The following is an 18,670-nucleotide window of genomic DNA, read 5'->3' on the forward strand; positions in this document are numbered from 1 at the left end:
ATGACGTAGATTTGACCGAACAAATTGTACAGTAATGTACTAGGATATAACGAACAGATAGAGAGGCATTGCATTTGCACGGCCGCTGTGTTTGAATTAATTGATGGACAAATGAAACACAAAAAAGGGTCACGGTGGACAAGGATGCATGGCCAGCCGGTTGGTAATGTATGATAATCCTATTGGAAATGGTTGCACTGGTCCAGTACCAACTGCATGCTGCTTGCCTGCCACTGCCATGAGCCCATGAGTGAGAGTGAGGAGTAGCAAAGTGCATGCCAGCATGTGCAGCACGCAGAGACAGAGGGCACGTGCCTTGGCTGCATGCGATGCGTTTGTATGCATGCGTGCGTATGGCATCTTTCTTTCTTCTTTCTAGCTCTAGTGGATCCAATATCGAGTGGGGTGGGGGTAGTAATTTCTCCATTTCTTTCTGTGCATCGCAAACACTTTCCAATGCAACACAGCTAAGCTAGTAGTACTACGCCAGGAGCATTCTGCAGTGCGAGCATGCCAGGCCAAGAGTAAGTATAGAGATAGATGATCTGTCCGTCTGTCCGTCCGTCTGTCTCTGTCTGTATTGTAAAGCGCATGCAATGCAGTGAGAATTAGTCATGAATGAATGTAGTATTATCCAGCTCTCTCTTCTCGATCGCCACTACCAGCCGCATGCTGCTGGTGCTATACATACTACATACGTACAATTAATAATTATTATTTCCAGTACCATATAGTATTATTCTTGTCTAATAATCTAGCTAGCTCCAAAGCCAAAGCAGAGTGGGTACGAACGAGGTATACATACATACATAGCTTAATTAGCAGCACGGTAGCTCTAAGACGGATCGATCGATGCAGAGCAGCAGCAGGCAATGGCATCAGCAATGGCGTCGTCCCAGTCCCATCTGGATCTGGTACAGCTGCTAATCGTTGTGGTGATGACTATGACGATGCTGGTGGGTGGCGGCGAGGCGCTGAGCCTGGACTACTACGCCAAGAGCTGCCCCAAGGCGGAGGCGGCGGTGGCGGCGGCGGTGAAGCAGGCCATGGCCAAAGACCGCACGGTGCCGGCCGGCCTGCTCCGCCTGCATTTCCACGACTGCTTCGTCAGGGTAACTAGCTAGCTACTCTATCGAATTCGAATATATATATATTAACATCAATGAAGGAAGCTGCTAGCTAGCTGCAGGGGTGCGACGGTTCCGTGCTTTTGGACTCGTCGGGGAACATGTCGGCGGAGAAGGACGGCCCACCCAACGCGTCGCTGCACGCCTTCTACGTCATCGACAACGCCAAGGCCGCCGTCGAAGCCCTCTGCCCCGGCGTCGTCTCCTGCGCTGACATCCTCGCGCTGGCCGCCAGGGACGCAGTCGCCATGGTAATCCGGCCGGCCCTCAATCAAATTAAGTAGTAAATACAGGAGTATATCAATATATAGCTAGATGAGATGGAGTACTAAACGTACGTACGTACTGCATGCAGTCCGGTGGTCCTTCTTGGCAAGTGCCGGTGGGTCGTCGTGACGGGCGCGTGTCGCTGGCGAGCGAGACGACGACGGCGCTACCGGGGCCGACGGCGAGCTTCGACCAGCTGAAGCAGGCGTTCCACGGGCGCGGGATGTCGACCAAGGACCTGGTGGTGCTGTCGGGGGGTCACACGCTTGGCTTCGCACACTGCTCCTCCTTCCAGAACCGCATCCAGCCGCAGGGCGTCGACCCCGCGCTTCACCCCTCCTTCGCCGCCACCCTCCGCCGCTCCTGCCCACCCAACAACACCGCCAGGTCTGCCGGCTCCTCCCTCGACCCCACCTCCTCCGCCTTCGACAACTTCTACTATCGGATGCTGCTCTCCGGCCGTGGCCTTCTCTCCTCCGACGAGGCGCTGCTCACCCACCCCAAGACGCGCGCCCAGGTCACGCTCTACGCCGCGTCGCAGCCCGCCTTCTTCCGTGACTTCGTCGACTCCATGCTACGGATGAGCTCCCTCAACAACGTCGCCGGCGAGGTCCGAGCCAACTGCAGGCGCGTCAACTAGCTAGCTATTTCCACTAGCATCATATCGATCACACTATCTTATCTTATCCACCACACCATCCCTGCACTGCATGTATGGCCTCAACTCAACTCAACTTATGTACAACAACAATATAACGTCGAATGGCTATAGCATCTTTTAATTTGTTACTAATTTTAATTTTCCAATATCCATGGCCCATGGCAGAGTCTCAGTCTCGGATCGATCAAAATAGACCTCCGCTTCTCTGCAGATCGATCGAGAACCAATCCAACAAACACTAGTTAATAGTTTCCCATCTCAATTATTACTCACGATATATTGCTAAGCAAGGACGATATATAGCATCTATAACCAGCAATATAATGCTCCTCAAAATTAAACCAAGTGTCCAACAGCAATATATATATACATGCGTGCATCAAGATTAATTTGTATATTGTTCGGTAACCTATCTAAAGATCTTATCATAGCAATTAGCTTAGCTATCTGTATTTTTCGACGACCTGGTTATGGCCGGATCCAGCTTCTGGCGATCCTAGCTAGGGGGCGTGCTCTCAACACCGTTGCTCAAGTAGTTGCCATCGGGCTACGGGAGCTTCGAATCAGCACATTCGCCCTACCCCATTGCTGCTGTAAACCTCTCCGATCGAACTGGTGAAGATGGTGGGCCAAGGTGCCGCCGGCGCGCGCAACTCGCCACCTTCCTTCCCGTTGCAAGCCACCTCCCGTCACCGTCGCTGCTGTCACTCAAAGCCTAGGAGGAGGTCGAGCACAAATCACCGTAAATCTGCAACTGAAGTCGTCGTTGCTATGAGCATCGACATCGGTGATGTCCGTGGGCACCACACGCCTTCTTGGAGGTGATGCTGATAGATCCTCCTGGTGAAAACTTAGTTTCAGATGGGCGGAATAGTAATGGCATCGGAGGTTTTATGTTGGTGCGATACTCTTGGTGGCTGCGTTTTTATCAGATTGGTTTACTGGGTTTTATGTCAAATCTGGGTGGATGACTGTTTATAGCTAAGTTACTCTTCTATGTCATCTTCCGCTTTCATTCGACATTAGTTACTGCCGATGATATTGTTGATGCTGAAAACATTAATGTATGTAGATCTGCTTAGTTTTAGTGCAGGTCCTAAATTATTGATGAGATGCGAGCGTGCTAGCCAGTTTGATTCTGCAAATGATAAAATAGATAAATCGATGATCAAAGAGTCGATTGGCCAATAAGCCGATGTAGCGGTAATAGCCGATATCGATAGAGTTTTGAACAATCAGCTATATGTCCGATATAGATTCTGATACTTGAATAAATGATACAAAGATAATTGGACAAGCAGTGAACTTATAATAATACAACAATATAATTCAATAAAAACCAATGGACCAATAATAGTATGATTGAATAAATACTAATCCGATGGTTAAAGTATATATCGGCTGAAAACCCGATGTCATTAAATCCAAATGATTAAGTAATCAATGAAACTTTTGTTGCAATCAGCTAAAACCAACTTGTATATAATCTCTATAAGCCGATAGAACACTTAAACAATGTCCAAATAACTCATCGGCTGAAACCCCGATGAAACAATGATTGATGCCTACTGACTTAAATAAATATAACTTACAACAACAACCTCATAGGTCGAGCCTAACCGATGCAGCATAAGATTGATAATTGCCTAATAGATTTAAACAAGCCGAGATGATACCGATCAAATTTGTCATGCATTAAATTTAACTAAGATAGAAAAACCATCAAAGAGAAATTTAATACATCAGATAAGATCGACTAAACCTCTGATGAAACATTAGCATGCACCTATTTGCTTAACAAGATTTAGATTATCGGTACCAATCTAGTAGGTTAGAACTAACCGATGCAGCACGAGATTGTACATGATAATTTAATACTCAATAAGTCGATGAATCTATCTAATGTGATAGATATAACAAATCTATTTAAAATCATATTGTGATTGTAGAGATATATCGACTAAGACAAGACCAGGGCTAATGAAACTTAGGGTTTACCTCTTCGCCAGAGATCGAAGCCGATGTAGCCCCGCGTCAGGTGCCAAGTTCTGTTGGTGATAATAACCTTGCAAAAGAGGGCAGCTATGCACTGAGAATATTTGTGGAGATAGATTACAGGGATCCAGGGTGTACATAGTTATACCCATAGGCCGATAAGAGTCCTAATTTGACATGACGCAATATTTCTTAAAGATAAAGAAAAGATACTAAACACACTTTCCTCGAAATAAAAAGAAAACTAACTGACTATGCTCAATTAATAGATAAATTAACATACCGCATCCTCCTTAAACTCGGCCTCTTCTGGATAACCTTCTTTTAATTAATTAATTTCCTTAACTGAATCCATAAAAAATCCAACTATTGGAGGCTGATAATATCCATCGACCCATTTTAGGTATATGAAGCCGATACTTCCTCTAGGCGAATGATAACTTTGGATTTTACCAATTTTGACGTTAACAGATATATGCTCATCGATCGACATAATGATCACCTATTGATTATCAAGATGTTGTTTTTTTGGAAAACAATGTTAGTATAGTCATTTTGTTCTGAACTAGCATGGTGGCCCGCACAGATTGCTCGGCTAGCACTGTTATATTTTCTCACATAAATAACATATATATTTTCATATATTATTATTAGAATGGCAACATAATTTGAAATTATGTACTAAGTAGAACAAACTAACCAATATATAATTTTTATATTGTATTGTATACACGTGATAGTTATCAATTATTTTTTTAATTCTGAATTTTAGTTATTTTGAATTGTATTTCTATATGGACTATGAATTCCTCTTCCAATATTCTTTATTTTTTAATTCGAAGTTCCATTATTTACTCCTATTTGAATATTTTTTTAGTTTCAAATTTTTGTTATTTGTAAATTATATTTCTATATAAACTCTATAATATTGTTTCAATATGCCTTATTTTAAATTTTAAATTTTAGTTATTTATAAATTGTATTCCTATATGGTCTCTAAACTCTTCTTCTAATATTTCTTATTTTTAAATTCCAAATTTCAGTTATTTCTAAACTCTTTCTAAAGTGTATTTCTACATGGACTGTAAACTCTACTTTTACTTTTTTCTTATTTTTAATTCCAACTTTCAATTCTTTTAAATTCCTTTATGAACTCTAAACTTTATGAATTTTAATTATCTCTAAATTGTATTCCTATATGGACTCTAGACTCTTCTTCCCATATTCCTTAATTTTTAATTTTATTTATTTCTAAAATGTATTTCTATATGGACTTTGACTATACTTTTATTTTTTAAATTTTAAATTTCAATTAAGTCTAAATCGTATTCCTTTATGGACTCTTCTTCCAATATTTTTTTAATTTCTAATTTTAGCTATTTAAATTGTATTTCTATATGGACTCGTTTTTTATTTTTTTTATTAATATGAGAATTTTTAGGCCGTGAGAGCGAACATGGAGACTCTTTTTTTATTATTTTGATATGTTAATAGATTGTAACCCCTAATAAAAAAAATCATACAAAATGTATGTCATTTTGAAGAAACAATGATTATGTAGATTCTCATCAACCATAGATGAAAAACCTCAATCTTTAAGGTGGTATTTTAAATAGCTTTCTTATGTTTTAATCAACCCGTGATTTTGTAATTCATATCCATTCATCGTACGACCTCTGTAATAATTGGTTATAGTTTCTTAGGAATGAAATATATTATTAAAAAAATATGTTTTTGAAGAAATAATAATCCCTCAATCATTCTTACTTCTCTAGGCTCGTATAGTATAAATGTAATAATAAAAAAATAGGGTCGAAAATTGTTGTTATTATGATCGCCATCACACCATGTTCATCGAATAGGGGCTTCTCTGCAAAATGTTTTATCTTATTCTACTAGTACTAGTAGGGATGAAAGGAAGGTAATGTAATAGTGGAGTTTTTGTTGGACCTGAGTGCAACTCAGTGTCTGTCGGCTTTTGCTTCTGCTTCTGCTTCTGGTTCTGGTTCGCCTTCCTAGTTCCTACCCCCACCAGCAAGCAGCAGCTGAGGTGAGGTCCGTGGCGTTGGAGTGAGGACTGAGGAGGAAGAAGAGGGCGGGATCTAGGGTACCGGATGCGCTGGCTGTGCTGAGTGAGAGTAGAGATGAGCGCGTCTCGGTTCATCAAGTGCGTCACCGTGGGGGACGGCGCCGTGGGCAAGACCTGCATGCTCATCTCCTACACCTCCAACACCTTCCCCACGGTAGGCAATCCGTTCTTTCCCCCCTTCTTCTTCTCGATCCTTCCTGCCCGCCCGAGTATGCATCTGATCGACTCCATGGTAAACATTCTTTTTCTTGTCTTGGGACTGGGGACTGGGGACTGGGTGTAGAGAAGACATAGATCAGCTTTCCTTCCCTTTTTGCTTGCTAAAATTTGGGGACTGATGATTATGATAACGTTATTCTTCTATACGCGTCCTTCTCTCTGCGGGATCCAGGTGCCTTCTTCTCCAGGTATAGGAATTAGGATAGTATTGCCGATTTCTCAGCTGCCAACATTCACTCCTTATACAGATCTAAATATACACTCTTTAGCTTCACCTCCAGATTTTGTTGTATTACTATCAGGAGTAAATAATAAACTCATAAATATATGTTGCGGTATGTCTGACTTTTTGTCTGCTATTACTAACCGTGGCTCCATCATTCCGTAGCTAATCGCCACCATTGACCTCTAGACGTTTCTCTTTGTTGGTGAATTTGTTTTAGCTCTGTATCATTCTAACCGTGACCTCTGTCAATCACCGTCAGTAACTCAGCTACCCCTTTTCGTTTTGTGCGAAAAAATAAATCTAATGTATTGCATCTTTGCATTTTTAATTGGCAGACTGTATGTTTAATGGGACATTTCTTCATCTCTATGTTACAGGACTATGTTCCAACTGTTTTTGATAACTTCAGTGCAAATGTTGTGGTCGATGGGAGCACTGTGAACTTGGGGTTGTGGGATACAGCAGGTTCTACTTTCCCCTCCTTTTAATGGATGCATGCGTAAACCTCCTTATATACATCCACCTTTCACGGTCATCAAAATAAATAAAAATTTGACAAATTTAACAGGACAAGAGGACTACAATAGGCTACGCCCGTTGAGCTATCGTGGCGCTGATGTTTTCCTGCTGGCCTTTTCTCTGATCAGCAAAGCAAGCTATGAGAATGTTTCTAAAAAGGCAATAAAATCTTGCCGCCCACTTTCTTTGCTCTCTCTCCATGAAGTACCTTAGCTTAGTCAACCTGTTATCTTGCACTGACACATATATATTTCTGTTGTCAGTGGATACCTGAATTAAGGCATTATGCTCCTGGTGTGCCAATAATTCTCGTTGGAACAAAGCTTGGTATGCCCTTCCAACTCTTGTTGCATAGCATTTGTGCAAAGCATCACATATCTGTAGAATTAAGCTATTATATTTTCACTCCCACTTACCAGCAGCTTGGCGTTGCACTTAACTGAGTGGTGATTGCTGTCTTCCTATAAATTGTCTCATCATTTGAGTGCTTGTGTGCTGTGAACACTCTATGAAAGCATGTTTGTATATGTAAATTCAATTTTACTGTTATTCACAGCAAAGCCATATGCTTATGATATCTGAAAATCATATTTAAATGTAAAATATTTGCATGTGGAAATCTATGTGAACATGGTTTCATGGAAGACAAGATATTTGAATTCGACGATAGCATGATTGCTGCCCAGCAGTGTTTTGACTGAATATATGGCATTATACCTTGAAACATGTTACCTGTAACACATGAAGTGTTATATGCTATCAGGGGACATTTGTAGATGCTTGGTGACCTGGTGTCCCTCAGGATTGCAGGACATGCATTATATCAAGAATGTTTGTTTTTTGGTGGGTGACATCCTTAGACTAACGCTGAATGTTTTTTTTTTTCAAATTTAGATTTTGTGGGGAATCGGTAGCTAAGAGTCTCTTATTCCACTATGGGTGGCATAGTTCCATTAGAATTGCTGGATAAAAAATCTATGTGGTTTAATGCTAGTCAATAATAAAGGAGAGTTAAGGGTTTGTCCAGGGCCGTCTCCAGGAATTGGGGGCCCCGGAGCGAAATATAATTTGAGATCCTAAATTTACTTTTGATTCGGTCCTTAATTTAAATTCGTAATTATATTCATGGTAATTTGATTTGAAAAGAAGAGTACTGAAATATTCAATTGATCATTACATGCATGCAATTCAACAATTGAGTATCAACAATTCAGTATTAGAAACTCTAATATGATAGACGAGGTAGTCGGCCAGCTGCTCTGGGCATCGTAACCATTGATCAAGGATTCAGAAGCTGGTTCGCATGCATGCACATGAACACACACATGACATCAGTTGTATATGCTAAGGCTGGCTGGTTGTACTGGTCTCTCTGATTTGGGGGCCCCAAATTTTTGTGGGGCCCTGCGCTGACGCTCCGTTGGCACGCCCTCGTTGACGGGCCTGGGTTTGTCCCATCACCTTATGGCTCATTTTCCTGTTTTGAACAAACTTATGGCTGTCTTATGGTAGAAAGCTGGAGATGTAAATCATTTCCATTATCTAAGAATGTTTGAAATTAATGCTTTCTTTTTTTGCTTGATTGTTAACCATTACCTCAGCAACATTTCACATGCTATGACAGTTGAGTATCATAGCTAGTTTGAGAGACAAATGAGCATGCAATGGTTTTGTTTGTATTTCATTGAGACCTTGACGATCCTGCCCTGCAAATGGGTCTTTACTAGTCTCCAAAGTTAAGCCTGTGACCTATACTCCAGTTGGTCCTGTACATATCACTTATTGATTTATGATCAAGAAAAGAAAATTCCTCTGAAATATATTTTGTCTTGTTCCTTCAGCAAATGCTAAATGTTGATAAATCTGCATTTCTAGTTTTCATGCTAAGTTGCTAATAAAAAGGCACATATGACCCGATCCAATACCTTACACTGCATGATTGAATACCATGAGAATTCCATTCTGTTGATCTCACAAGGCAGGTGGGCTTTTAGGATTGTCCCCTGGGAACACATCCTCTGTAGGCTATTTATTCACGGTTTCATACTGCATGCTCAGTTAAAATGGCATCTAGCGAACATTTGAAAGGCTCAAAATGGATGTTCACCATTGAATTTCTGCTCCAGCGGAGCAAGTTATAAATAGATAAAGCCTGTACAGCTAACAGCAAGTTATAAATAGATAAAGCCTGTACAGCTAACAGCCTTGTCAACTTACTGGCCTTAGAGGCAAGTTAGGTGGTTAGAGACTTAGTCCTCACTGACCAAAATGGGCTCTTGTTAGATTATGTTCTTAAGTTGGATTACTGGAGTTAGAAATCAGGTTCGATGTAGCAGCTTTGGTGGTGCAAGTTGTACTTTGCTCCTGATACAATCATACACAATATAGTTTTCAGAAACATGTCCTAGCCTCAGCATGTAAATGCAATATTCTTTTGCTTTTCTGTTCATTGTGCTTTTATTAATCACTTGCGTACTTGATGTAATCCGGCGGTGCTTAACCATTAAGTTACTGTTAATAGATCTGCGGGATGATAAGCAATTTTTCGTAGATCACCCTGGTGCTGTACCTATTTCCACTGCTCAGGTATTCAAAGCTTAGTTTGCTTGTATTTTTGTTGCTTCCCAGCATTGTTACACAAGTCATTAAAATTATTTTGCTAATCAATGTAGGGCGAAGAGCTGAGGAAACTCATTGGTGCAGCGGCATACATTGAATGCAGTTCAAAAACACAGCAAGTACTACATTTTATTCTTCTTTTTTGAAAAAGGGTTCATTTTACTCCCTCAAATTATTTTGCCAAAGGGCCTAGGTTTTTATGGTTCACCCCTTAAACTAGTAAAAGGGACTCTACTCCCTAATACCATTTCACTTTTTTATTCTCCACATACGGCAACAGGACCTGTGTTTACAGTTTTTTCATGACAATTGACATGCGGTTTTAAATCTCCATGTTTAATCAGTGTTAGGTGCTTGCAACTTGTGCAAACAGTGATCTTTTAAATATATAAAAAGGTTGAGACATATGGTGTAATACGATTTATCATCCCACAAACTTAACATACAACTTTTATAAAGAGAAACAAAAAATAGTGAGCCCAAATATAGTTGAGGGGTTTGATTGCTGATCCGGTGATTTTTGAATCAATGCTGATCCGGTGATATAGTTGAAGGGAGTAAAATGGACTTGTTGCGTTGAGCTCCATTGCGGTGGCATGGTTACTGATTGCTGCTGCTTTGCCTTTGCAACTGCAGAACATCAAGGCAGTTTTCGATGCTGCGATTAAGGTGGTTCTCCAGCCTCCAAAGCAAAAGAAGAAGAAGAAAAAGGCGCAGAAAGGATGTGCCATCTTGTAATTAAATGGTAGACAGTGCAGTGCAGATCGATGTATCCCTTCATTTGTAGCCTCTGGCTTCAATCGTCGCTTGTTTGTATAATTACGCTAGATGCCACCGGCAGAAGATATAATATAGTCCTCCTGCCTTTGTGGTGTTGGTCTCTAAGGTCGTCCAGACTCCAGAGTCCAGACGCATTTGGTTTCTTTTGTTCTATCTATAATCAATCTATCTATATCTGCTAGTGTTGTGCTTCTGCTAGTTATGCGGATGAGAAAGGGAATTTACCTTCCCTGTTTCTGGGCTTCTGGCTTGCACGGGAAAGGTCGGTTTGTTTGCAATATACTACTACCACTCCAGCTTGCTAGGTTGATTAAAATAAGCTACCAGTAAGAATCGATATGACGTATCAGCATTTTATTAAATCAGTGATTAATTTTATCATAACCTTATATTCTACTCTCCGATCGTTCTCCATCTCTTTCCCTAGCGGTCTTGCAATGCTTGGTGCCGTGTCCTCGATGGGAGGATCATTTTGGCATCGCCATTATGTCTCCCTCTTTGTTTTTCACAGTGAGTTGCATGGCCATATGTAAGTTGTGTTTAGTTAAGCGTAAAGTTTGGATAAAGTTTAGATTTTGATTGAAATTAAAGATAATGTGACTGAAAAGTTGTGTGTATATGACATATTGATATAATGGAAAAGAACTGAAGTTTGGATCCAAACTTTATATCTAAACAAGACCGTAATATCGAAATCCAGAACAGTACTGAAGTTAAAAGCGCAAAAGCAGTTGACCTTGGCATGATCACACACGGCATCTGGACTGGCTACATCAAACGATCGGTATATATAGGCATCCGTTGATCTTGTTATTGTTGCTGATATGCCTTACAATTAATTATAGAGATGATTGCATCACATACTATATTTATAACTTTGAAATAGATAACTCATTATTGGTTAATGAATATGTGATTTATTCATGTGACCTTTTTATGTTGTATGTTGCTATTTCTAAAGAATCCTTAATCAAATATCATATGTGGAACAAATATGGTTTAATGATCAACACATGTATTGAATGATCATGTCTTATGAATCATGGTATGGAGGCACCAAATTAATAATGTGGACACATGTTGGAAAACATGTTGTTGGATAGATCTAACATGAGAGGCTATATATGACGTGCCATCAGTGATCTTATTTAGTGTTAGTGTAAATCCTTAGACCTGAGATTATTATGATTCCCAATATATGTAGTAGCTTACTTAGGACTGCCAAACGCTACTCCGTGATTTAGTAGTTATAAAAGTAGTCTTCGGGTATGCTATGAAACATGTAGTGGGATAGAATAATCAAGATGGATGTGCCCCTCCTATGGAGAGATATCTCTGGGCCCCTCAATGTTATAGATTATAGAAGTACATAGCCATGCCAAAGTGATTGAGTAGTCAATTACATGTTAAATAATCTATCAAAAGATCGAATGAATGATTGAGCTATTAAAGGATGGTACATATTTAACCTTGAGCTTAATCGATATCGTGAGGCGAAGGGGTTCATACAAGTGTATATAAAGGTTCAATCGATATGATCTTTATGTATGTTCTGCTAGGAGCCGCTGTTGACACGTGGACTGAAAAGGAGTTTCCATGTTGTAGCAGAGTGTACATGAACCTACGGAGTCACACACTCAATAGGCCGAAATAAGAGAATTGGATGAAGATCCAATATGTACTTAATTCGGATAGGGATCCGAGTATGATTCTTATGTGTCTCCAGGCCCAGTTACTTATATATTCTTGAGGTGATGTGACTGGTGTCCCACAAGAAACTCTAGCCGTCCTCTCCCGAGCCAAACCCTAGCCACACGCGGGCGCTAGCACATCCGCGCGTGGCATTCCGCCTTTAGACGTGTAGATATCGGTAGAGACGCCGCTGGTTTGCGGTGCTGATCGACGTGAGAGCACGGCAAGGCAAACACACGAGACGGAGAAGGTTGGACTGCTGCGATCAATGCTTCCTCAACATAGACGTGCACTACGTCGCCGATCTTCTTTCGGCTTCTTAACGCCTACTTCTACTGCACAATGTGTTGAGTAGTAATGATTCATGATTTTATAGTTGCATGGTTTCTGGTTAATACAGTAGAAAAATTTTGATTCATGGTATAATAGACTAATCAGATGCTATCAGCTCTCCTTTCAAGTCGATCTGAATGTATTATTTAAATGAATTCTCGTGAAAGCGGCAGTTGTGCAGATATATTTCATGAAGAAATAAATGGAATTGCGGAGGAAAAGGAAGCCGTCGCCGCTGGCGGTGGTGGCCCCTCCAATGATGATTGGTTTACAAGAATGTTGTTTGAGTGCTAGGTTACAATTTTACCCATCCGTATTCATATTTCTTTTACAATTATACCCCTTCATATTTCTACTACTTTACCTTAACTGTACTAGGTTACATTACAATTTTACCCATTTATATTCATATTTCTTTTACAACTATACCTCTTCATATTTATACTACTTTCAAAATATTTCTACTACATTTAAATAAGATGGTAATATAAATGGATTCCTTAATAAGATGGTAGTATAAATAAGATGGGTAATAATCTCTCTGACGAAGGTCTGTTTTGAGATGGAATGAAGATAGAAATTAAGTACGAACATGTAAAGTGAAAAGTCTATTACGTACTCCCTCCGTCCCGGAAAATATCGATTCCTGGATTCCCGAGGTAGGACGAAAGTGAAAATACCAAAGTACCCTCATTAAGGTCAACACTGCCGCTATCTATATCCATTAATTAATACTACTAGTACAGCACGTACAGGAAACATCTATGACAGAAAAAAGGGGCAAAATAAATTGAATTTTTGCACTGCCGAAAGAAGAACATCTCAGCAATATGAAAAAACACATACAGGAGACATCTATGACAGAAAAAAAAGGCAAAATAAATCGAATATTTGCACTGCCGAAAGAAGAGACATCTCAGCAATCTGAAAAAAAAAAGAATTGCTCTCAATTCAGATGAAAGAACTAATTTTTACATTTGTCAGAGAAAAGATAGCATCCCTCCAATCAGGGAAAAAAATAAATGATTTTAATTCACCTGTATGAACTAGCAAGTACCAAGAACATAGAAGAACCAAGAATAGAGAAAAAAAAGGAAATCTGCATCAGATCCCCAACGGCACCGCATCCAGCAGTCACCTCCACCTTCTCCATGAAAACAGCATGCCACTGTCTTCGCTGCCGCTGCATCCATCCGACGCCACCGTCGGCTTCAATGGACCTGCTTCCCCGCAAACCTTTGCCTCAGCCGCCACATCCCAGCCGCCGCATCGGACGCAGAAAATCACGGCTAGAGGAGAGTGAGGGGTGGAGCAGGACTGCAGGAGGGAGGGGGAGAGGGGTGGAAGGGGCAGGAGGATCGGCGAGGTTCCACATCTGGACGCCGCCGCGAGAGAACGAGAGAGAGATGCGAGAGGCTTGGGAACAGTGGCGGGCCCAGGATTTTAAACTTGTGTATTCGAAATAGAAAGGGGTAAAAAAAATTTGTTCATAGACCTAAAAACCTAATAATTGGCTAATTGGCTTGTATAGTATCACAAACTAATAATTATATAATATATAGCGTATATAGCATAAAATTGAGCATAAATTCACACATTGATAGAATTGATCATCATTTGAAATTGTTTAACATATAGAATACTAATTAGTAAACATATCAAAGTGCCAACATATGAAATACATAAAGGGTAGAAAATGATAAATTGGGAAGAAATCTTACAGTTTGGAGATCAACTTTTCGTTGTTTGATATTTTGGAAATAAGTGATGATGTCCTTGTCTTTAATTTGCAAGAAAAATTCTCTTTCAATGAATGTAACTAAACAATCATTCAACTATTGTTGCCCTATCTTGCTTCTCAAGTTCATACATTATGATACAAAGCACAAATTAGCATATATGATGCACAGAAATATGTTTGCTAAGTCGCTAGTAATCTCAATTAAAAAAAGGTTGTTAGCCCATTACTAGTTCATCCAACATCAGGATCAGGAACACATGGATGCTAAACATAGAAAATCATGCGAAACTGAAATCTTGATGCAAAACCTAAGTACCGAGGGGATTCACATGAGACAGGAGCTAGGGATTAAACCAAACCAGGAGGAAGGATCGCCGGGGGGTGCGGTCGTTACCTCGGGGCTCGGGACTTGATTTCTTCGCGCTGGGCCTCGAGGCGGGTAGAGCTTGTCGTCCATGGCCGCACTGCCGCTGTCGCAGCAGGCCGCGCGTCGCGCCGCAATGCCGCTGTCGCCGCAGGCCGCGCCGCGCCGCTGCCTCACGAGTCAGCCGCTGCCCCGCGCCCTGGCGCCAAGCCGAGTGGTCCTCTTCCTGCGTCGACGCCTCCACGGCCGTGCGCCCGCTCCGCCGCCACCCTAGGAGATGCTGCGCCAGTGCGTCCAGCCGGCAGCCGCCCCTGCCTGGCTGGCTGCCCCGCGGTCGCCGGCTCGCCGCCGCCGTACACCGCGCCCGCCGCCGCACCGCACGCCGCACGCAGCGCCCCCCGCCGCCCGTCTCCTTGCAAAGCTAGGGTTAGGTTAGGGAATTTGGGAATTGGGGATTTTGGGTTAGCTGCCTGGCAGGTGAGTTTGGCTTCGAAATGGTCTTAGTTGCGGCCCAAGTAGACTACGGGCCGAGTGAAAGGGGGAGGAAGGTGGAAAATTTAGACCCAATAGAGAAAGAAATGGCAAAACGAGGCCCAAATGAGTAGTTTAAGTCTTTTTCTTTAACTTTTTGAATACATATATGAACTATAGAGTATATATACCTATTTTTTGTCTAAAAATCTTGGGTATAGGGTTTAGGGTATACATCTGAATACCCTTGAATTATAGCTGGGCCCGCCCCTGCTTGGGAAGAGATAAGGTTTGGGCGTGTAAACGGGGGAGGTCGTTGCCCTCTATATCCACTGCTACTACCCTCCGTATTCATTAGTATGGCCCACAAACGATTGGATGGAGTTTCTCGTTTTTTTTGCTAGAATCGGTTTTTTTTTGACAAACCCCTCAGGATTCGATTTATTTAATTAGAAAATAGGTTTATTTGATATTTTAGAAAAAAACCATTTTCTTACTAAGCATACATTTAATAATTAAAAAAATGCTAACACAAATCAAAATAAAATATGTATCTTAATCGGAATCAGAAAAAGGAACGAGACCGGCAGGCACTGAGATACACCGGTAAGTACTAATAATAAACTTGTAGTACTGGGAGGAGGAGGAGGATGAAGAAGAGCAAAGGCACAGCAGCGGCGGCGGCGCTGCTGCAGGAGAGAGAGAGACTAGTGTTGTCAGGGACGCTGAAGCAGCCGTGAGACTGGTGGACGCCCTTGCCGGCGGCCTCGAGCAGGAAGGTGGAGTTGGCGCTGCCGCTGCTGAAGAGGAGGCACCAGAAGAAGGGCCCGCGGCGGTGCGCGCGGTCGAACCCGGCGCCCACCTGGGTGTGCTCCTTGCCGCGGATGACCGCTCTAGCGGCGGTGCTGTTGCCGGAGCCGGAGAGCACGGCCTCCAGCGCGGCCTCCGCGTCGGAGCGCTGGCGGTGGCAGCCGAGGAGGCGGCCCGTGATGACGTCCACCGTGGGGAGCTCGACGCCGCAGTTGGCGGCGTACACCTCGGTGATGTGGGCCTCGGGGGGCTGGCACGCCACCGTGTTGTCACCGGCGCACCCAATGCCAATGCCAATGCAGTCGGAGATGTACTGCAGCGCCATGCAGCCAAGGCCAGCGCTGGTGCGCAGATGAGGCAGCTTGGTCGCCGTCCGGTTGGCGTTCACCAGCGCCACCAGGTCGTTCGCGGGGTTCCCTGAATGTCGTCGTCGTTCACTTAGTCATCACATACTACTCCACTACTGCATACTACTACTACTAGTACTACTTGATATAGGAGTAGTAGATCGAAGAGTACTCGGAGGAGAATGCATGGAAGCTTTGGTTACCGACCGTGGATCTTTGCAGGGGAAACAGCTTCCAGCATCAGCAGCAGCATCCAGAGGCCGAAGCTGCTCCAGATCTCCCGCATCCTCCCTCCCTCCCCGTCTTCTTCTTTTGTTGCAGCAGCTGCGAGTGCGAGTGCTCGCAGATCGCAAGCAGCTAGCGCAAGAAATATTAATGGTGGTGGATTAATGGAGTGGGGGAAAGAAGCAGGCAGGCAGCCAGGCTTTGCGGCCTCATCAATCAGTCCTCTTGTCTCTGCTGCTCCACTTCTTGTTTGAGCCCAAGAGGAGCGAGGGAGAGCCTGAGACAGGACAGGGGTGTTTGTGTCATTGCTTGCGTGTACCGTACTCCCTTCTTCCCATAAAAACCAACTAGATGTGATATATTATAGTACAATAAATCTAGACAACACTAATTATAAATATTAAATGTAGACTATTAATAAAACACATCCATAATCTTAGACTAATTCGCGAGACGAATCTATTGAGACTAATTAATTCATGATTAGCCTATGTGATGCTACCGTAAACATTCTCTAATTATGGATTAATTAGGTTTAAAAAATTTGTCTCACAAATTAGCTTTCACTTATATAATTAGTTTTATAAGTAGTTATATTTAATACTCTAAATTAGTTTCTAAAAACGGAGTAAGTAGGTGGCAGACACTAGAGTCAAATGCCGTCCAAACGTGAAAAATAAAAACACCGGCACCGCATTCATGGAGACTAGTCTAGGCTAGGGGCCCAACGCGCATTACTGGCTACTATGCCTTTACTTTTTTCTAAGGGACAAATGTGCCTATGATCCTATTTTAATGACCTTGTTCTATTAACTTTGTTTGATTGACTCTCCTTTTAAAAATCAAAGCTATTATTTGACTTTATTCTGACCACGACGTTAGCAACAAATTTAAAAAGATGCAATTAGAATATACTACATCCATTTCAAATTAGATGTTGTTTTGACATTTTGCTTACATCGTTTGATCGCTCGTCTTATTTAAAAAAACAGTGTAAATATAAAAAATGGTAAGTCATACTTACTTTTGATAATAAAGCAAATCACAAATAAAAATAAATAATAATTTCATAATCTTTTAAATAAGATGAATGGTCAAACGCTACAACAAAAACTTAAAATGATAGGTATTTTGGTACGGAGGGAGTAAGAAAGACCGAAATGCGGGAAGGGAATAGAACCCAACCTCAAAAATCTATCCCTATCCCTGTCTCAACTGGTCTAAACCAGAGAGAGGAGAGGAGCACAGGCGGTGCGGCATGAACATAGAAGGATGAGAGACAACGATGGTGATTATCGGGGTGAGGTTCGGTTCCTATGCGACACGGAGAGGCGCCCCGAGTAGGGCGACCAGGGTTTCCCAAACCGCTGGGGGCAAGGTTACCGCGCGGTAACCGGACAAAATTTATCAAAAATTCAAATTACTTTTTAAATTTATTTGAATTTAAGGAGGTTACCGTGGTTTTTCTATTACCGTACCCCGCGCGGTTACCGACGGTAATGTAAACCCTGAGGGTGACAGGGCCGGTGGCAAAGAGGTGGGTGCTTTGTAAGGCCGGTGGAGCCGAGTTGTGGCGATTAGCTTAGGTCCACTCTTACGAGTGGTGTTAAATTATTTGCCACTGGACCCACATGTCATAGACACATGAGGGCCCACATGTCATAGACAGACAACGAGTGGCAAATAATTAATTGCCACGTCTTAAAAGTGGCATGGAGTTAAATGTCCCCACCAGCGGAGGTGCAAGGAGAGGGACATCTCCCGAGCAGAGGGAGCCGCCAGTAGATGATGGCCGACGATGAGGGCTGGTGGAGAAAAACGGTGAGTGGCAAGGCCGACTGGTGGTAGTATAGTGGGTGTTGTGCAGCGCGGGCGACGGGGATCTAGGAGGAGCAAGCTGGCGAGGAAGGGGGCCGAGCTGCACGCCGGCACGGAAGGAAGCGGAGTTGTGGCGAAGATGAGCCGTAGTGCCCCCTGGCAGTGCGCGGGGAGGAAGTCTAGCAGCCAATCGGGTGGAGACGTAGACGGAGATGTCCCAACGGTGCTAGCATCGGTGAGGTCCCATGTGACGTCCTTGAGCGGTGGAGACCTAGGGGCGTGGAGGACAGCGCCAGCGGTGGGTGGCCTGATGAAGATCCACAAATGCGAGCACAGAGAAGGTTGGGATAGTAGGCGAGGACGGCCT

At 42.6% G+C, this 18,670-nt stretch overlaps 3 protein-coding genes and 1 long non-coding RNA gene across 6 annotated transcripts; 2 read left to right on the forward strand and 2 right to left on the reverse strand.

Annotated features, from left to right (window-relative positions):
- The first annotated feature begins 515 nt into the window (after positions 1-515).
- Positions 516-2,187, forward strand: LOC4331271 (peroxidase 64). 3 transcript variants are annotated; one of them, XM_015771523.3, is made up of 3 exons: positions 516-1,112; positions 1,190-1,378; positions 1,483-2,187. In XM_015771523.3, the coding sequence occupies exons 1-3, from the start codon at positions 873-875 to the stop codon at positions 2,032-2,034; spliced, it is 981 nt and encodes a 326-aa protein (XP_015627009.1). In that variant the 5' UTR covers positions 516-872; the 3' UTR covers positions 2,035-2,187. The 3 variants fall into 3 exon arrangements, with proteins under 3 accessions (XP_015627009.1, XP_015627008.1, XP_015627010.1); XM_015771522.3 differs by having other exon boundaries at positions 626-1,112; positions 1,184-1,378; XM_015771524.3 differs by having other exon boundaries at positions 656-1,112; positions 1,180-1,378.
- A 3,868-nt stretch (positions 2,188-6,055) lies between these two features.
- On the forward strand, positions 6,056-10,700 carry LOC4331272 (rac-like GTP-binding protein 5). The gene is made up of 7 exons (NM_001402017.1): positions 6,056-6,293; positions 6,962-7,049; positions 7,153-7,262; positions 7,367-7,430; positions 9,625-9,689; positions 9,776-9,841; positions 10,359-10,700. The coding sequence occupies exons 1-7, from the start codon at positions 6,195-6,197 to the stop codon at positions 10,458-10,460; spliced, it is 594 nt and encodes a 197-aa protein (NP_001388946.1). The 5' UTR covers positions 6,056-6,194; the 3' UTR covers positions 10,461-10,700.
- LOC136355047 (uncharacterized) lies at positions 8,184-9,145 on the reverse strand. Its single transcript, XR_010739098.1, has 3 exons — positions 9,029-9,145; positions 8,700-8,869; positions 8,184-8,580 (listed from the first exon to the last, which is right to left on the reverse strand). It is a non-coding gene; the product is annotated as an uncharacterized lncRNA (long non-coding RNA).
- Positions 10,701-13,292: 2,592 nt separating the features above from the next.
- Positions 13,293-16,703, reverse strand: LOC4331274 (uncharacterized). The gene is made up of 3 exons (XM_066307154.1): positions 16,468-16,703; positions 14,663-16,330; positions 13,293-13,451 (listed from the first exon to the last, which is right to left on the reverse strand). Exons 1-2 carry the CDS (start codon positions 16,544-16,546, stop codon positions 15,717-15,719), a joined length of 693 nt encoding a protein of 230 aa, XP_066163251.1. The 5' UTR covers positions 16,547-16,703; the 3' UTR covers positions 13,293-13,451; positions 14,663-15,716.
- Positions 16,704-18,670: the final 1,967 nt, after the last annotated feature.

Source organism: Oryza sativa, chromosome 2 (genome assembly GCF_034140825.1).
Source record: "Oryza sativa Japonica Group chromosome 2, ASM3414082v1".
In the NCBI taxonomy this organism is placed as follows: Eukaryota; Viridiplantae; Streptophyta; class Magnoliopsida; order Poales; family Poaceae; genus Oryza; species Oryza sativa.